Here is a 21,042-nt window from a genome sequence, read left to right as displayed (position 1 = left end):
CTGTTTTCTCACGGAGAACACGAGGAAAGGAATGACACATTTGCAGTGTAGTAAAAAACGCTTGTCCCAAATGATCATCCACAGTCTCACTCCGACTTTTAGTACATAAACACTCACACACACACACACACACACACACACACACACACACACACACACACACACACACACACACACACACACACACACACACACACACACGCAGCATCAGCATCAGCATCAGCAGCCTGCGCATCCCTCTGGTGTGATTCTGTTCATTTAGTCTGATAAACATCTCAGCGCTCTCAGAGTCCATTACTTGCAATTTACTTCTCCCCCCGGCATGTGGACACCGGCAATCCGTATTGAAGTTATACCTCACGCGCTCGCTCGTCTCCGGCTGCGGGCGCCGTAGTTTAACCAGAAAGACAAGTTGTTAAACTGACGGGCTAAGTAATCACCAGAGGGACACCTTAATTAGTGTATCAGTGTAAACATACTGAAAGCCAGTTATGCTTTGAGATTATTTTTGCTACATTAGCCAATACCCCCCCCACCACCCCCTCTGCCCACCACCCTAAACACTGCTAAATGACGGTCTTTGAAAATGCCACATGTTGAAAACACATCTTGATTTTGGCGATTATCAATTACCACAATATACCTATCTGTCGTAAAGAAAAACAAAGTCCAATCGAATCCTTTCACAGCGAATGAAACGGCCCCCCCCCCCCCCCCCTCGCTGGTTTTAGAAGCCCAGCTATAAAACAATGAAATACAGTTTTTTGGGGGGGGGGGGGGTTTCTTCACTCGGAGGGTCTTTTTTTTTTTTTTTTCAAAGGGACTTGTTTTTGGGCTATTTGCATTTCAGAATCTGAGGAGAGAATCAATGATGCTAATTAGCGTTCCAAAGGCAGACTGTGCTGTGCACTGATTACACTGAACTAGGTGCCAAGGGATTAGGGTGGACTTGCCTCACAGACTCAGGAGGCAGAGGAGCTATTAATTAGAGATCTGTGGACTGTGTGTGTGTGTGTCTGTGTGTGTGTGTGCGCCTCCTTGCACATGTGGGCCTTTGAGAACGCACCCTGCACCATTATTCCCGCCTTGACTTTCCATTTCTGTTTGAAAGACCGGACCAAATAAACACGGCGCAGAGCTCGGCCGCACGCATCTCTTCCTCCTCCTGTATGTTGATGCATTGCAAACATTTACCTGCCAGGACCGATGGGGGGGGGGGGGAAGCAGGAGGATCTCCAAAGTGCTGCTCGGGGGGGGGGGGATGTGTGTTTACACATGCGATTATCGCTTTGACCTCTCACCCCACGCGGGGCCATTGGTAACACAAACAATAGGAGACACCCCCCCCTCAGGTTTTCCGTGGCGCTCGGCGACGCCCCTCTCAGGAGGAAAGAGGGCAGCTCTCGACTCCTCTCGAAAACACCTCGCCACTTCGGAGGTCACATGTTTCCCATTGAGAACAGTTTACTTCCATCGAGACATATTTCCGTAAGCCTTTGATTCAAACCAGAGATGGAGCCGCGTCTCTCTCTCTCTCTCTCACTCTGTCTCTCTCTCTTGCATGTTCCCCTTTTCAAAAGCCTCAATCCTGAAATGATCTTCACCGGCAGGAATTTCTGCATTTCTTTTTTTTTCAACTGCACTCCTTCCACAGTTTTCCAAAAAGGTGTATTGAAGGTTATTTTACACTTCATTATAACTAATGGACCTGGAAAGCATGACGTGTGGGACAGTGCGGGACTGGGAATGAGAGGAGGCATGCTCGCTTGACAGAGCAGGTCGGGTTTACATATTTATTCCCCCCGCTCGCTCAGAACCAGCCCGCTTTTAAATAAGGCTTGGATTTCACAGGCCACTTCACCCAACCATATGTCCTGTCCGTTTGAATTAGACAGGCCCTAATCACCCCAACAGTTTGACAAATTTGATAACGTCTCCTCGCTCAGATGTGCTGTGATCGGTGCCGTTCGTTTCCCCCGGGGTCTGATCTCCGTCTGGGTAGCGTTATGTCAGAGAGACGCATTCATCCCCCCTCATGTCAGGGACGGCAGGCCTGATAAAACCTTCACATGCAATATGGATGCTTTTTATTACATTGCGATGGGAAAATATCAATGCTGATGCTGTTTATACACTTTTACTTTTTTGTTACTATTTCTTGTGAAGTGTGAACCTCAGGTGTAGTTGACATGCAGAACCCACTTTTCAGCTTTTATTCTTGACATCATTTTATATAATTGAATTTGTTCTTTTCTCATTAGCCTTGTTAGTTAACAGCTTTAGTGTTTGGCATCACAGTGGGCCTACCTCCTGATCAGTAACTACAACCCTGAGGAGAGTTGGTGCATGGAGATATTTTTTCCTCATGCAAATACCTCTCCATCCCTCTCCTGTTCTCCCCACTTATTCCTCATGCATTTAAAAACCCAATTTTTAGTGGGTCAATAGTTATTCAAATTGCACAATGCAAGTCTGATGTAAAGTGAAAATGGAATTGAGTTTGTGAAAGGTATGAGCTTGCAGAATGCAAATGAGCACGTTGATAGAAAAAACCTTTGGCGCAGCTGAAAATGTATTTGTTTTTCTACTCAATTTTGACGGATTACGGAGAGGTAAATACATTTGTTTGTAGCAACATATTATGATTTTATCTGCGCACCTACAAAATGTTCTTTTACAAAGGCTACAACAAAATGTTTAGATCACTCTTATGGCATTACATCTATCTTAAAAAATAATTCTGGGAGTCTAATTTAAAACCTGCATAGCACAAATCAAAATGAATATCTTATCACTAAGTCTTCTATAAAAGCCAGTGGAGTGGCTGCAGCAGCCTTGCACAGGATGAATTTGCTACTGTAGTGCATCCCTGTGGTGGAGCTACTTTGAATAGGAGTGGATGAACTCCTCTTCGGCTGCCAGTCCACGGTCTTGGGATTTTCATAAACAGATAGATGCGTTTTGATGTCTCTGTGCAGCTGCACCCCGCGGTGATGTGGAGCAGCTACGGGGGAATCAGCTCCAACAACACCCACCGAGAGGAAACACATGAGTGCAACACGAAGGAGGAGAGGAAGAGAAAACAACAAACAAAGTTTAATTGTTGTTGAAACTGAAGATCTTGAATTGCAGCGAACGCTGTCGCACCGGTGATCAGTGGTGGAGAGAAATCATTTTAAAAGTGCTCTCAGACCTGTGGGGGTGGGGGGGCGGCGGCGGCTGTTTGTTACCGGTTCATTCAGCTTCAGTTGTCCAGTGGAAACTAAGCTGTTTTATAAAGGATGTGAAACTGAAATTTCTTCATCTCGTTAAAATCCCTGGTTTATTTGAACAAAAAAGACCCAAAATAGTATCGCAATCAAAAGGTAAACTTCCAAATACTGAGAAGAACAGTAAATACATGAGTGCTCACTGTACAGGGTGTGATGTAACAAATAATTAACGTAAGCTTTTTCTAGTCACTGTGAAAATTGTCCAGACACATGTGAAGAATGAAGAGATTTTTGCATCAGATATGTTCACACCAACAGAAGATTCTCTGCAGCATTCAGGTAAGGTGCAGCGTCTGGGTAGAATTCAGGTGTTTTTGTTTACAGCACAACAGTTTGCACTTGTCACCAAATGCTCTTGAATCCTGTCGTCTTTCCAAGTTGACGTCCTTATCGGCTTCTTCTGAATGTAAAGCACCTCTTTTTCATCCTGGGATATGTATTATTTTTTTTCCTTCAGTTTTGAGTCTGTCGCCTGTCTCTCTAAACTCACTCTCTTGAAATTTTTACCAGGAGTCCTCATATACGGCCCATCCAGATAATTTCAGGAGACCACATCAGTGCATGTCTTTATCGACACTCATCTGCTTTAATCCAATTTTAAAAATAGAAAAAATATATATCTATCAGCTTATCAATCACGGGGTAATCCCTTCGATTATCTTTCTTTACATTTAATCATTTTACGTGTTACCGCCAGTTGCATGGTCTCAGGATGGACCTCTGGAGCATTTGCTATTCTTCCTGTAAGTAAAAGGGAATTAGAGAGCAATTTTGGGGGAGGTTTGGTGCATATTACCTCTAATTGAATTACTCCTCTAATCCCTTTAGGCATCCCCCCATTTAAACATTAGGCAATACTACTTGTGTCACATTCGGAGGCCCTCCTTCTCTCTCTCTCTCTCTGTGCGGATAGGACTCTTATTCAATAAAGCTTGTATTAAAGACACACAACTCCCACACCCTTAATTGTTTACACCCTGATTTAATAAAATATGTTATTAAAAGGGGATTGAGTTGGCGGCTCCTCTGGAGAGCCTTGCCTATGTTTGCATTTCGCCAAGATGGTTGAGATTACCTCCGAGGGCCCGTTTTAACTGAAAGCCTAGAGACAATATTCCAATTAAGGAAATCACACAGGAAGAAAGAGAGGGAGGAAAGAAAAATGTGTCCGTTTTCAAGGGTCCACATTAACCAAATGTATTTTCTAGGTGCGGTTCAGGTAGTGTAACATTCACAGGGATTTCCAAGGGGCTGTCGAGTATGAGATTTTGTGTGGCGTCCACTTGAGATTGAAAACGTGTTAAGATATTTCTATAGATCTCAGTGTTTACAGCCATTTGAAGGAGACAAGTTATTCTGTTTTCTATGTGAAGATGGGATTAATCCCGGACTCTTGCTCTTAGCGGGCAGGATATAAAATCCTATTCAAATGCACTGGATGACTGTCTGCATCAAAGACCATCATGAATATACAGCAGCTAAGTCACGTCCCAGAGGACATAATGTCAACACCGAGTTCGACCCCGCTGCCAAGTAGTGTGTGTGTGTGTGTGTGTGTGTTTGTGTGTGTGTGTGTGTGTGTGTGTGCTTGGCTCGGGTTAACAACGTTGTGCAGTGTCTGCCATCAGGTGTGTCTCCACCGAGAGGATGAAGGCAGGGAAAACAAACAGAGAGACAGAAAGAAGAGGAGGGATCACAGGGAACACGAGTGGACAAAGAGGGAATGATCTTTTGAAAAAAAATGTATCTGGATGTTTATTTGAACATGGCACAAAAGAGAGGGAGGTCACAGAGGGATTTTAAAGTAGGAGTAATAAAGTCAAGATGTCGTCAAAGCCCCCCCCTGGTGGCTCGGGTCACTCTGCCTCCGTCAGGTCTCCGGAACTGAAATAAGAGGACGCTGTTTGTCTATTTACACAAACAGGAAAAAGCTGCCCTGCCACAACACCAGTCTGACGTGGTGTTGTGTGAAGTTTAGATTGATGCTGTAAATTACTATTTTAATAGATGCGTTTTAGAAGGTGTGTGTGTGTGAGTATAGATTAGAAGTGTCACCTTCAGATGCTGCCACGTCATTGAAGTTTACAGATTGCCTCATTAATGTTATCAGGTTCCCTTAGGGCATAAAAAATATTGCAGAGGAGGCATTTTTGCTTTTCACTGTGTCCCCAATTATTACACTCTGTTGGTCAACTGTTTTTCTGGAAAACTGATTTGGGGAAAAAGCTCTCTCTGTAAACTAAGGTACGTAAATGATATGTGGACGTTGTTTATTTAAATTATTTATTTGCTCATCAGATTATCTTCATAACCATACCATGTATATTCTCAATCATAGGCCGTGAATACCAGGCTTGGTTCCCTGGTCGATTTGATGCAGGAGGAGGTCAGTGGCGCAGTGAGCTGTTATTTTTCATGCACGAACATGAGGTAAAACTTGTGATTTGTTCGTATACAGAGGCAGGTGGAGAACAGCCGCTGCCAGAGGGCGGTCGTGATGTTTGCGGCAGTAGCCGTTGCCATTAATCTGGGTCTGAATTTTACAGTTTGTCATGTTTTGTGTTCAATTTACCATTTAAAATATAAATATATAAACATATTTTTCACTCATGTTCATTTGCTGCCCTCAAACATCATAATTTTATATTAGTGCGCCCCATGTGGCCACTTTCCTTCATTACTTGGCCTGAAAGTTTTAAAATGCACCTCCAAAGTATTCCATCTGCCAGAAATGAGCATTATTATTATTGTAGGTTACATATAAATTAATCTCAAATTAAAAATAAAGCTGTGTTTGTCACCATCCACTGTTTTGTCCGCAATTAATCCACCTCGTATACATGAAATGTGTGGGACGGGGACTTGCAGGAACAATTTCTCTGCACAAGAGAGCTCCCTACTACTACGACTGCAGAGGACATTTTCATCTCCGTGGACTTGTATTTGAGTTAAGTGGGACGAAGCTTGGAACCATTGTTTTTAGCATGAAATTAAATCAAAAACACAATAACTCAAAGAAACAAACTGAAAATAAAATCAAAAACTAAAAACACACACAATTCTTGGGTCTTCTTCAGGTCTTGGTAGGCATGTGTAAAAGCAAAATATTTCTATCTGAGCTGTGCGGTCCTTCCAGTACAACATTCAGAGCAAGAGTGAGTGAAAAGGCTGAGGTCTCCTCTATTTATAGGCTGACTCTCACAGACTCCTCCCCCTTGTCTATTCTAATGTGATCCTTAAATTCTATAACTGTGAATAAAAATAAACTTATGATTCATGATACCGTGTATCTATGAATATATTATATTAAATTGGACTTAAATTATATATTTATAAATAAATCATGTTGTTATTACTACTTCTTGACGTCTACGAAGTCTTTTTTTATAACAAATTTGACTTCTTTAAGCAAATTTCTAATAGATAAACTGATTGTTTTAACTTATGAATTACATATTTATTTCCTTAGTGTTTATTGGAGTTTTGTGATCCATCATGTTGTTAACATCGTCGTAACATCCACAAATTGTCTTTTTTTCAATAGTCTTTGTGAGTTTCTTTCTTGTTCTTGAGAGTAAATCAATATATACAGTGGATATAAAAAGTCTACACACCCCTGTTAAAATGCATGGTTTTTGTGATGTAAACAAATGAGACAAAGATAAATCCTGTCCGAACTTTTTCTACCTTTAATGTGACCTATAATGTGAATGATTCAGTTGAAAAACAAACTGAAATCTTTTGGGCGGAAAAATAAAAAATAGAGAACTTACAATAACCTGGTTGCATAAGTGTGCAGTGTGAAGATTGTTGTCACATGTAGTTCAGCCAGTCCTTGCCAGAAATTCCTGCAGCTCCTTTAATGTTGCTGTAGGCCTCTCAGAAGCCTCCCTAACCAGTTTTCTTCTTGTCTTTACATTAATTTTAGAGGGACGTCCAGTTCTTGGTAATGACACTGTTGTGCCAAATTTTTTCCACTTGATGATGGCTGTCTTCACTGTGTTCCGTGGTATATCCAATGCCTTGGAAATTATTTTGTACCCTTCTCCTGACCGATACCTTTCAACAATGAGATCCCTCTGATGCTTAGGAAGCTCAGCGCGGACCATGGCTCTTGCTGTAAGATGCAACTAACGCCGGGTTTACACAGGACGCTGAAGCCTCGCGTAGATCCCTAGTGCGCAGGCGCCAGGCTGGTCACAACAGACACGCTTTTCTCCGCGGCGGTCATCCTGCGTTTCCTCTCCGTGATCACACATACAGCTGATATTTGTCATTAACTGCAACAGCGTCGTTGTCTTTATACACCATGTGCCGAGGATCATACAGCTCACTATACTACTTCTCCACATCAGTTATTAATTTAATGTCATCCATCTTCAAGAACTTCTCCACTGTTTGCTCCGTTCAATGTCGGGTATTGAGGGTAAATTACGTATTCTCCACTCAAGCCTACAGGATTTATCGTTGTCTCATTTGTTTACATCACAAAAACCTTGCATTTTTACAAGGATGTGTAGACTTTTTATATCCACTGTATCTATGTGTGTGTGATAATTCTTTTTGATTAGTGTAATTTGGAGAATATGTTGTACAGAATATCTGGACTTAGATAAACACTGTTGTTCTCAAGTTAGAAGGTTTAAGTCTAGGCAATAGTAGAGGAGACTTAGGTTTAGGCATGGGTTAAAAATGGTTAGGGTTAGGGCAATAGGCCAGGGCCAGTCTAATTTAGTCTAGTCAAGGGTTAAGTTTAGGCAAGGGTCTATAGTGGTTAGGGTTAGGGCAAGAGTCTAAGGTTAGGTTTAGGGGGAGAGAGTGTGTAAGTTAGGTTTAGGCAATAATAGAGTAGGTTTAGGTTTAGGCTTGGGTAGAAAATGGTTAGGATTAGGTCGCGAGTCCACGTCCAGGATTATATTTCCTGGCCGCGTGTCGGGTCCTTCTCGCGGTCACCTGAGCTACGGGTTAGGGTTAGGGTTAGGGCGCCGAACCCTAGCGCCGAAAGGCCGAACCCTAGCGCCAAAAGGCGCTAGGCGCCTTTCGGCGCTAGGCGCTAGCCTGAGTCCAGAACATGTGGACATGCTGACATTCTTACATTACAACACACATGTCTAACTGACGTTTGAGTCTGACCATTGTTTCTTATACTTTAAACATGTTGCACTTTGTTTAATATGCAGACCTAACTTTTTTATTTTGATAAGGGGTTAAATAGAAACTTTGATATCTTTTTGAGTTGCACTGCTGACTCAACTTATAAGGGTTAGGGTTTTTGGAGGAAAATTAATCGTTTAGATTAATCGACTATTCGATAAAATAGTCGTCCGATTAATCAATAGAAAAATAGTTGTTAGTGGCAGCCCTACTGTACACTCTATGAATTGGGTGTCCTGGGTGCTGAATATTATCTTCATTCTAATTAAATGCCCCGTGTTGTTTAGGAGTCATGAAATATTTATAAAATTGTTGAATTTATTTAAACATTCAGGCCAATTGGTTCTTTCGTGTTTAGGAGGAAGATCCATCTTCTCTCCATTTTGTTTCGTTCTATATCGGTCCAAGACAAATTCTATTGGAGGGCAGCTACTATTGATAATACACCACTGTTCACACACATACACACACTTTAACGTGTAGTCAGATACACATAATGTCCTTTGAGCGTAAACGCACACACATTCACACACCGTAGCCAACTTCAGATACACACACACATCTCCAGCTAGTTGATTGAACATTCTCATACTCCGTATCAAACAGGGAGTCTAATACACAACAGATTAGAGGTAGGGGAGGCTTTCTCTCACAGTGCTTTCATGAATAACTTCATTATATTAATTTCTAAAACGTCCTCTCTCCTGTGAGATCATCAGTCTTAGAATGCTTTGAGGCCAGAACACTATGACCTCTGGTAACCATAGCAATGGCGTGCACGTACAACGTCATCACGCAACACCAGGAGGAGGACCCAACGCCAGGAAGGCAGGACCGTCTAGTCTCGACCAATCCCAATCCAAGAAGAACCTCTGTCATGCCCAGTATCAATATATAAGCTTTGTGCGCACTCTGACTAAGCGCCATTTTTCCTGTGCAGGATCAGTGGACCATGCATGATCATTTGCTAAACACCGCAGTTTCCTGACTTGTGACCTCTGAATAAACCTGCTTAATTTTAACTTGAGAACGACGCCTCCTGCCTTTGATTTCCACCCGCAACACTACTCTCAGTGAGCGTGGTCCATGTAATATGAAGTGTTTGACTACAGGAGTATTTGTGTTTTTCTTGTGTTTCAAATTATACATGTGTACCATTTTGTGGCTATGGAATTTTTTGTTTCTCTTACATACTGTTTTCCACAGAATATTATGTACACGCAATTGGACGTCTTGGGTGTGAAATGCTGTGAAATTATGAAATTGAGCTTGGTGTGTGTGTTTCTGACGAAGTTTACAAAACACTTGTATCAACATATTGTTTTTCTTGTGATGCATTGGTGAGTGTTGCCTTAGCTAGCAGGTCTTTTAAGTTTGTGTTCCTCCTGTAAACCAAAAGTACTTGGAATCTGTCCAGTAATCATTGATCTTGTATCATTGTTCGAAAATTGTTCTTAAGTTTGTTGTTCATTCCTCCACTCATAGTAGAGAATGTTGTAATAAGAGGAATCATTTCTCGATCTATTTGTGGTTTTTGTTCTTTATAATTTTTTAAACAGTGTCTTAAAGATGATCTTGAATATCCCCTATTTCGTAGAGCACTAAACAGTATTTTGACTGCTGCGTTGAAATCTTAATTACAGTACATATTCTGCGTAAACTCACCAGCTGTGACCTTATTAGTCCCCTGTAGGTGTGTCTGGGATGAAAGCTGTTGGTGCAGATACAGATCCTGACATACATTTTTTTCTTGTGGATCTTAAGTGACTGATATTTGAGTTTGTGTGGCTTGATTGAATTTAAGCCTATTGGACCTTGGTGGAAGTATGCACTCTACTTAGTGCCGTGCTGGTATTTCTATTAGTGTATCTAGCGTTATATTATACTTTTTGGATTTACATTTATTTGTTATCTTCATTATGCAGCATAAAGTATCAAATGACCCTCCGACAGTAGTGGAAACCATGACCTCATTAGGAGAAACATTCAGTGGCAGAAAAAAAGTTTTCCAGGGACTGTGTAATGAAAGTCCTTGTCTGCATGGCGCCTGTGAAGCTACCTCACTCGCTCGCCACTCCTCTCTCCTCTCTTCACAGATCATTAGCAGTCATGCTCCTGCCCTTTGAAGTCTGTGAGGTCGGCTGTGTCTTTCATAGCCATGCAAATCCAGGGGACAACCCCAGCCACCTGTTCTTAGACACATCTGTCCACGGTCCGAGGCTTTACTCCAGCGCTGTTCAGCTGCCTCGCTCCACTCTGATCCTCAAAGGGCCACAGGATGGCAAAGCGGCTATTTTTAGGGGCCTGCTTGATATGGCAGTGCAGACCTTATGCTCTCTAATGAACATGCGCCTCAGTGGGAGCGCAGGCTTAGAACAGAAATGTGTTGCTTGTTGGTGATATGCTCTCGTCTCACTGGTCAGCGCTCCGTCTCCGTTCTGATCAACTGAATTTTTTACTGCTGTGTTTATTGCTGTCTGCATCAAGATACAGTAGAAAATATGGACGAGAAGAAAATAAACCATACTTTTTTATATGACACATTATATTATCATCTCAGTCTGATTTACTAATATAACCATATTTATCATAATATGCTCTATTCTGATTTTACACCCACGGATCCCAATTACATATAGTGCCTCATAATAATTCACTTCAAAGGCAAACTGTGTTGCTTTGAAGGAGATTTGCAGCGAAATAGCGGCAAAGTCTTTGTTTAGAGAGAATAGTTGATGCAAGTTCAGTCGAAGCGTCCCTTCAGCACAGATACGCTGTATTGCTTCTAATGAAGTCCTTTATCTGCTTCACTAGCCTCTCCTTGCCCTCAGTGCTGTGATATCTCTCTCAGTTGGTGAGGAACCAGATCAGAGCACTCCAGGTCCTGAGGGAGGTTCAGCTGCAGAATGATGACCACACTCATTAAACATTTCAAATTATTTATTAGCGCCCAACATTCTCTGACAACTGTAATCTGTATATCTGAGTGTGAGACTTGGCATGCAACTATGGGCAGTGCACCCCTTTGTCTACATGCATCCTCATGGGGTTTACCCAGGAAGTATTAGATGTCTCAGCAATCCGCTTGGTCTTCTACAGACCGAGGCACCTGGCTTTCATGATGAACTCATCGCACAGCGTTCGGGAAGCAGGGCAGAGTGACATAAGAGCTGGGCGATGCCCAATCTTCCAAAGCTATTTGGTGGGTTCGCCAGTTTTTACCAATTGTTTTGCATGCGTCTCTTTTCCTTGACAGCCGTATTGTGGTAGGAGCCCATTGTAAGTTGACCCAGAGGGTACGTGCTGAGGGATGTGGGTGGAAAGCTGCCTTTTGATTGGCTTCCAGCTGGATTGCATGTTTAAAGGCAAAATTGTGAGAGGCCACATGAGAGTTTAACGGGGGGTCCTGGTGATTGTCCACCGTGACTCTGGACTCAGGTTGAACTAAACAAAACTTGCTATGAAACACATAAAACGAGTACAATGTTATGATTATTTATGCCGGACTCTCCAGGGGACCCCAAGGCTAAACTGAAACACACACATACCTTGCCAGATCCCGTGCCACACTTGGAATGGAGTACTCAGTGTAGCCGAGTTTATTGTTACGCCAACATCAGGAATACATTATTCAACAAAGGCTTTTGGAGAGGAATACAAATGCCTCAATGATAATTCCCCCATCTTCCATGCAGTGCATTTTAAACAGATTACTGGCACAATTAACAAAGCCAGCCCGCGGGGGGTTGCTTTACTACTGACCCAGCAGTAACAGGACATCAAGCATCTGTCAACAACCTATCTGGAGAAATTGAATCCCCAGGAATAAAGTCTGCGTTGTCACTCTGCATTATACAACATGAAGAGTAAAGTAAACCAATACAAGGCGAATATAACGCAACCCTAGCCTCTCAAGCGCAGAATCGGTGGGTTGTTGGACGTGGTGAAACATTGCCGCGACTCGGTTACAGTAGCTCAGCACCGCATAATGCTGTATTAGAAGTCTTGGGAAAGTTTGCAGCTGTGTAGCCTCTCCCTCTGCAGCGGGACGGAGATCAGTGGAGTGTGTAAGAGTAGATGTGCATGAGGGGAGAGACCTGCTGATCCAGGTGCTGAACGCTGCCTGGCACTCTGACAGCTGAAGGGAAAGAGAGAACACATGCTTTGATGCATGCTTAGGTATTGTACTGATACTGTACATGCACATGCATAGCCTACAGGAAAACATGCATTGCAAGAGTCCGGTACACTCATGCAGGCAGTGGGTTGTGCCATGTTGTTTCCACCAGATGCAGGCTGCATTATCCTGCCAACAATTCACTTGGAAATGCATGAGACAGAAATTCCTGTTTGGGTGATGTGCCAGGGTTTGTGGCTCAACACCGTACAACTGTCCCCTATATGTGTGCGCTTTGAGCCACGATGAATCGAAGCTCATGTGAAATTCGCTTCACATCCTAGGAGCAGCAGACTGTTTTGTTGTGAGTCAATTACAACAACATGCCCGAGCCCATTGTACATTCTCTCACAGCTCAAATCCATGAGGAGAAACCACCAGACTCTGAACTAGCTGTGCCTCTGGCCCCCTTCTGTAAGGAATAGGACTGTGGCTGTAACTGCATCCAGCTTCACACCCCTTTGTTGTTTTAAAGTTTTAAAGTTTGTAATTTTTACCAAAATCAAGCTCTTGTTTCACAGCTCTCTGGGATTAAGGGATTGATTCAGAATGACCCAATAACCTCAGAGTTTTACTTTTAATCAGCACCACCTTTAACACCACAACAAATGTCATGTTGTATTAGGTTAAACCCACCACATCAAGTTAATCTCATACAGAACATGGCATCTCCTTCATTACTTAGTTTGAAAGAGATGCCATGTTTTATGGAGTAATTTTAATTTCTACATACCCATTTAACTATAGAGTGCTTCATTAGCATGGCAATAATAATGAGAGAAAAATATTTTCATACAATCTCAATACCCCGTAAACTCATCCAGACCGAAGTTTAAAACTAAGAGGATGTCTCATGCTGTGCGTTTGGCACAGTTCAGACATGATTGTCACTATAATTAATGTCATTATATTTTTTTGCTGGTTGTTTTATCATTTAATGAATATTTATTGAGTTTATTAGTGTCAACACATAGCGATACATACCACTGCAGCTTCTTAAACTCCATAATGGCTATAATGCCACTGAATGTTCTTTGTGTCCAGAAATAAAGCAAATATTTAGAAGCTGAAACAAAGTAATGTGTCCAATTTTTGCTTGAAAAATTACTATACTGATTAACATCAATATCTAAGAGATTAACCATTCGTTTTATTTCAGTTGATTAGCTTTGAACTGACTTAACTTGGCTCTACACTATCAGTATTTCAGTGATCAAACCTGGCTTGAACTTACTGAATCACATCTTAGAAAACGAGCCCCTCACCTCAGGAAACAACTTGTTATACCAAACATCAAGTTAAGTGCACAGTGCACTCTATAATGTGCGGGTTTCAACTCGTAAAACTCTGGACCCAAAGTCACTTAATTTACCCTCAACCTTCACAGACGAAATTGAAAAGCTTGACGGTATATTACTCAGTTGGCACCCATTATGTGAAATTCCATTACAGCCTAGTTAGCAGGCTGTGATTGAATGCAGTCCATTCTCCACACATGTATGACCACAAAAGCATTGTTCTGTTTACCCTACCATTTCATTTCCAATTAAACACCAAGTCACAGAACGGTGCTTTTCACTTCAAATTATTTTCTGACTTCATGTTTGATCTCCAAGTAATGAGTCCAAGGAATGACCTCTCGCTCATTACAGTGTGCCTTACTGTACATGAATGGACTTGAATTTTCCACATCCTCCATATTTCCACATTACGCTGTCCAGAACTCAGGAGGTGATTGAAGTGTGTGCTGTGATGTTCTCCTGAAGTGCACGGGTACTTTCCGATTGGGAGTCCTGCGGCTCCCAGGCACCCGGTGTGATGAAATCCATCTCAGGCGAGGTCATCTGCTCGGTCTGCAGGGTAATTGCAGACAAACAAAAGGTTTTTTGACTTGAGTCCTTACACCATCCAGTTGGTATGCCTTTTGAAAAGCCGTCACCGACGTATGGCTGCTGGTAACGGTTAGGGAAACATCAGTATTCTTCCAATCAATCCCTCAAGAAAGGGCAACAGTGATTTGTCTGCGGACATTTTCCCTGTCAGAGATGTTTAACTTCCTTGCGCATAATAGCTCTTGTACTCTGGGTAAACAGCCATTACTAGCCTGTTTATTTGGAAGGAGGGGCTCATTGTGGATCTGACCCGGTTTTCAAATGACAACCCATACCGGAGAGATGGAGAGAGGGAGGAAGAGCAAAGGAGGGAATAGAGAGGAAGACCCAATTTATTTTTGAGTAATTGGCTCCACTTGAGCAAACACCCTTTGCTTGCCCAGTGGTCGCCTCAGTCCAAGTCTGTGCCAATAGCAAAAAATAAAGAAAAATATCCCATACCTTGTTCAGCTACATAGACTAAAAGAGTTGAGGTCTGCCTCCCCCACAATAATCCATTTTTATAACTATGGCACAGCTCTAAGATCCTTTCCAGTGCTGCATGGATTTATATTTCTCAAGGAAATGTTTAACAAATTTTACTCAACGGCTTCACAAATGAATTCAGCCGGACTGAGGAGGAATTATCCTCATTAAACTTGCTAATTTTCCCTTCAGGTCTAACTACTTCAACCATAATCTTGACCGAGGATAACTCACTAATAAACTCACACTTGACATCTTTTAGATCAATTGCCTGTTTAAACAAAGAAGTTTGATGATTTAACAATCTGGCCTCACATTCACCTTTATTTCCACTGCAGTAAGGAAACATTAACTAGAACTGTGCACAGACTATTTTTGACATAAGCAAACAAATGAAGACATGAATCAAAATGGGACAAAGCCAGCACAGCACTTTCAGCAGTGAAGTGGAAATGGACAGTTGGCTTGTCATTTTACACGCTTACAAGCAAAAAAAAGTCCGGCTCTTTCATTCAACCATATAGCCCACACCTTTGATAGTACCAAGTGGCCCCAGGCGGTTTGCCAGCCCCATGGTGCCCCCCATCCAGCAGGACTGTCCTGTGCAGGAAGAGGAAACCCCCTGAAACAATATGGCCTTGCCAATTGATAAGTGAGACATCTCTGGGCCTCCTGACAGATTGCACAGTGCCGGGCCAGTTGGGGCCTTTGCCAGGAGACGCCCCTGTGGCCTGTGGAGCGAAGTGGGGGTGAGGCGGCGGTTAGGGCGGATCCCCTGAATGGGTGTCACCGGTGGGTCACTCTACTAAGTTATGCGTTGTGAGTGAATGTAAACATGTTGCTATGTGAATGCATCATGTCTGTAGATGTGAGAGTCTGTCTTTGTGTTATTTGTGAATTAATTTGTGTTTGTGTGTACAACTTACATGGCAGCGGCTGGTTTAAAGGCTGGTTCATGTGGCTGGTTTCTTAATTTGCTGACCCGGTATTGGCCAGTCTTGTGGTTTCTCTTCCCTGAGGCTGCCTTAGATGTAACACACCATGTGTGACTAACATAACTCTATCCCCTTCAAACAGAGGCAGCAGCTTCCTAACTTGCATCAACAGCCTACACACACATACAGTATATAGAGGTGTTGGATAATGACAGAAAATATCTATAAGCATAAGTAAATAAAGTTTACATTATTCCTTATATTCTTTGTGATGTTTATTTCCCTGATGGAGAAACAAGTTAGTTGTCGAGCTTTTTTTAATGACACATTCAGTCACATCCAACTATAAACGCACACATGCATAGAAGTACAGTACAATAAGTGTCTCTCTTTATTATTTCAAATAAAAAAATCTGTGAGCGGGCCCCTCCCCCTCCACTTTCGGTAACCAATGCGTTGAACCGCTCACCTTAATCGCTCTGTCTTTCCATTAGAGTTGCAATAAATGAGCAAAGGAAGAAGCATTTTCTGTGGCTGCGTAAAAGAGTTCCTGGGGTCAAGTGGCCCTCCCTGAGGCATATTTAACAGCTGAAGCGCAAATGAAGATAAACACTAGCCCTAATTGTTGCCTGGAAACAGTCTCGGGGTGGTAAAGCCCTGTCCCGTGGCTGATCAAAATTCAGCAAGCCAGCTACTCGCCAGACTGTGTCTCTGAACCTTTATTTGTCTATCCTTGTGTGCACACGCACTGTCTGGGAACTGGCTGCACTTTAAAAAAAAACAGGACTTAGACTGATCATCAAAACAGGAAAAGTATGCAGGAAAAGTGGGCAGCTCAATGTTTCTCAGATTCCGAGTTGGGTGTTGTGGTATTACACGGTCATCTGGATAGTGTTTATATATTTATTGCAGGATCAGACATGGATTCAAGAACTCAACATGTTGTAAGGCAGGAGAACACAGTGTACATTAATCACTTCAGATGTAGTGATCAGACTTGTCAGCATAGCCTTCAACTCACAGTTGAAACTTTTTCCATTTTCCATTAAATGATAATCTCTTTTGACTTCTCCCCACATCCTTTTTCTAAGTCACTGTTACCAGTGAGGAAATCATCAAAAGGTTTTGACCTCTGATTTTGTGCGGTCTATCTATTCCCATGAATATAATAGTCAGAGGAAACATGGTAAAAACCTAATTGAAAGAAACAACCTTTGTAGCTTTTTTGACCAGGGACGGACATCAGCTTCTTCTCAAAGCCAGTTTGATGATTCATATTCATATCTTAAAGGAATAGTTACTCCCTTATTAGAGAAGACAGTGATAAGACACCTATATCATATCATTAAATAATAGGCTACATAAAAGGTAATAATATCTGGCCACAAGCATCTCTGAAACACAATGATTATAGTGTGACATCTTGTTTGTTCAATCTGTACAAAAACTGCAGATAAACTATGATTGGTTGTTTTACAGGAATGTTTTAGACTTTTGCTTAGCTAGAATCAGCATCTTTTTGGAGACTGTTTTTGACTGTTCAGAAACAAGAAATATGTTTTTTTGTCCGGATTAAACAAAGACTTAATTTCAGGTTCTTCTGGACATATTCAGTATGTGAGAAGGCAAATGTCTGAGTCCGTTGCTTCTGACATTTCCCACAATTTCTCCTGCCAGCCCCCTGGGAAAAGGTCTGGAGAATATCAGAGTGAGCGACAAGCTATAAATAAATATCTCAGGATGAAAAAGAAAAAGAGGAGCCATACACGTAGAAGATGCCAACTTGGAGAGACAAGTTTCGAGAGTCAGTACTTTTTTCTTTCACTATCTTCGATGTGGTGTAAACAAAAACACTGCTGACCGCAGCAAAATTGCGAAGTCTTAGCTCCTTTTTCTATTGTTTTTCCTCAGCTAAGCTACCTGGCAGACTGTAGCTTCATAATTAAAAGGCAGATCAGAGATTGGCGACAATTTTCTCAATCTCTTCTACAGAAAAGTACAACAAGCCTTACAGAAAGTTCTTCACTGCTCCACAAAGCCACATAAACATCGGTAAAACCAGATGTCCGTTGCAGCACAGAGTCCCTCGCAGCTCTAAATCATGTCTGTTGACTATTTTGTCCTTGTTGTCAGTCAAAGCCACATCCTTAGTGGGGACTTATCACAGCATGAATCCCTCCACACGTTTTACCGCCCTCTACTTTTAGTTCACAGGTTTTACCCACCTCAATATGTGTGTTACTGCTAAAGTTAATAGGCCCACTGCAATGTTGGCTGTGGCTCTTTGAAAACACATTTCTTTTCACCTAGAGGGAAAAGACGTGAATGACCAGAGCCTCAGTGTTTTTCTTGGACATGAAATCGAGTGTCACATTTTTTTCACCCCATTTCAAAGTGGGTTTTGTAAACACAGAAACGCTTGACAGCGTCTAGAGGGGCGACAACCCATCAGCAGGTCTTTGAAAAACAGGTACAAAATATCATGGGGGTGAATTTGCCCTACATTTGCACATGCTGGAGAGGAATGCAGGAATGGAGATTGACTTGAAGCCCACGCACTGTATGGTGTGGTCTAACCTGTTTATAGCTGTTGGTTTCTATCCACCACATAATTTCTTGATTTCCATAGTTCAGTTTTTTTCTGTGCACTGTCACTTTTGAGTGCTTACATGAACCATTGTGGTCAACCATATTCACTTGTGCACATGCACTGCAGTTCCAACAAGTCTTTTTCCTAACAAGGACCTTGCACAATTTCAAAAAAGACAGAAAAGTGCAGGCAAAATATTTCAAAGGCAATTGAATCAAGGCCACATTTAAAGCAGATGGAGTGGAGATTGGCCTCGGGATCATCAAATAACATAACAACTAGAAATTTTTGAAAATTGTTTCATAAATGTTAACATGGCTTGGAATGTTTTTGCAAAATCCAAACTCTCCGGGTGTATTTTGTAGCTTTCTCTGTCTCCTCTCGGAATTGGTGCGTCAACACATTTGTCATAAACTGTACGTGTGTGAAGATGAGTGATAGTGTTTGGGCTAGCCAGGCTGTAAAAACCCCAGTTCAATGATATCACAGCCTTCTGGATCCAGGTCTCCCAATGAGAATGTTGACACAGGCCCACCGCCAGAATACTGTCTGCTCCTTAGGATACCCTTGTCCGTCTCGTCAACCGGCCCCGGGGGCTGAAGTGTGGCCATTTCCTTTAGCACAATAGCTGAGCCACAGGATGATGTCACCGTGTGGAAACCATGCGTCGTCGGTGAGGGGCAAAGGGGGGTCCTCAGCGTGCTCTGCAGGATGACACCAAGGCTTGCTGAAAACCAGGGTCTCCCAGGTTCAGAAAAACAGGTGCTCAGATGTGTACACAACCTGCTTGACACTTCAAAGAATGAGGAACTAGTTTAGCATTTAGCTCCACAAAGGAACAGATATATCACTCAGGAGCCTGGACTGAAAAACAATACAGAGCTGAAGGGTGCAAGGGTATTTCTCCTTTTAGTTAAAAGCAATAATATAAAGTGCTGCCACAAGACAAAAATACAAAAACTTGTGGAGAGGGTATGACTTCAAATTTGCCTCACTGGTTAATAATATACTGATAAGATCCCATGCAGCCATTTTGAGAAGATGTAAAACCTTATGGCCAGAATTAATCCTGCAAATTATATTTCCCTCTCATGTTTCTGCTTGTGTGTTAAAGATTTCATTCTAATTGCAATTTCATACCATTGCTTACCAACAAGCCAAAAATATCCATAAAAACAAACCATTAATATCTATTCTTGAAAACGTTACTGTACCCTGTCATTTACATGAATACCACAGAGCACAAAGATGCATGTGGCCTCTGTGGTCTCTGCTATCAGACAAACAATCATTGCCTTGTACCAGAAGACATACATTTTTAAATGTTTTTGCTTTTAACTTCAATTTAGTCTGAAACTTGAAGACCCACAGCATTCCTAGATTTGTATCACAAAACCTCTCTCTCTTCCACAAGTTCTTTCATTCCGTAGTCACTGAAACCTTAACCTTCCCTTATGAATTTTATACCCTCAACTTAACCAATCATACCCTGTCATAATATATGTGTGAGAAAATCGGCGGGCACCAAAGCTCCAACGCTGCCCCTTGGGCCTGTTGCTGGTCGGGTCAGCCTTCCTCTCATCGCTCTTGCCTTGTCTTCAACCTTCCTGTAGGAGCAGCCTTTCAGTACTTCCTGACATCGGATCAAAGTGGGATAAACCGACCATTCTCCCTTCTCCCAGAGCTTGGTTGCGCTTGTTTTTGGAGCCGCGCCACCACCTACCTCTGATCCCGGCAGTGATCTAACTGGGCTAATGCTGACTCTGGGGGGCATGGGTGGGTTTCAGTGACAGCACATACTTTGCACGGTTCCCCGGTGAAATCTGCAACTCAGCTCTGGCTGTGCCACACAGAGAGGACGTGGGATTTTTGCACCCCGCTGATTTCTTTGAGGACGAAAACAAAGGTGTAGTGTCTGAGTGCATGTTTCTCCGTGTGCAGCGGCAGCATCGGAGGACGGACTGGTAGAAATATACATAACTAAACATCCTCAGGTACACAGAAAAATAAGCGGGATGCAAATAGGGGCAGTGAACATCAAAGAGTGGTTCCAGGATGTCAGGGGGGTGAGAGGAAAGAGGGGGGGGGGGGGGGGGGCTTGGGCCTGGGTTCTGAAAATCTCCATGGTTGCACACAGTGAGAGCTTGACCTGAAAAGCAGTCTTGCCTTTCACGGATGGAAGCATGGTAACGCTGCAAGTCAATATTGTTCACAGGTATTCAAGGTGCTGCCTGGGGTCTAAGAAATGAGTCGGCATGATGTTTGCAGCACAATTCAAAGAAGGGGAGGGGGGTGGGAGTCTGCCTTCGGCCATGTGTTTTAATTAAAAAAGCCGGCCGAGCATGCTTCAGGGTTTTCTACGGCTGCGTCATCCTGCAGGCCACAGTAAGGTGCGAGACAATTAAGGGGGCTGCATCTTTGAGTGAGTTGTGCTCTTATCTAAATCTTAGCCAGCCTCGCTCTGGGCTTTGCTGTTCCCTCGCTTCTCTCCAGACTTCAGTGCGTTACCCACGCTGCAGATGCCTCCACCTTGAGCCCTGACTGAGAACAAAGAGCA

General features: G+C 42.6%; 1 protein-coding gene across 1 annotated transcript in view; it reads left to right on the top strand.

Annotated features, from left to right (window-relative positions):
- LOC133010648 (hydroxylysine kinase-like) overlaps window positions 1-15,586 on the top strand; it is a 66,515-nt gene extending 50,929 nt beyond the window's left edge. Inside the window, exon 10 of the mRNA XM_061078245.1 lies at window positions 15,501-15,586. Within this exon, the coding sequence (XP_060934228.1) occupies window positions 15,501-15,586 (86 nt within the window). The remainder of the gene's footprint in view (window positions 1-15,500) is intronic.
- The last annotated feature ends 5,456 nt before the right edge of the window (window positions 15,587-21,042 follow it).

This window comes from Limanda limanda, chromosome 9 (assembly GCF_963576545.1).
Source record: "Limanda limanda chromosome 9, fLimLim1.1, whole genome shotgun sequence".
In the NCBI taxonomy this organism is placed as follows: domain Eukaryota; kingdom Metazoa; phylum Chordata; class Actinopteri; order Pleuronectiformes; family Pleuronectidae; genus Limanda; species Limanda limanda.
The sequence above is the reverse complement of the archived record's forward strand: the minus strand, read 5'-3'. Positions and strand labels throughout refer to the sequence as shown.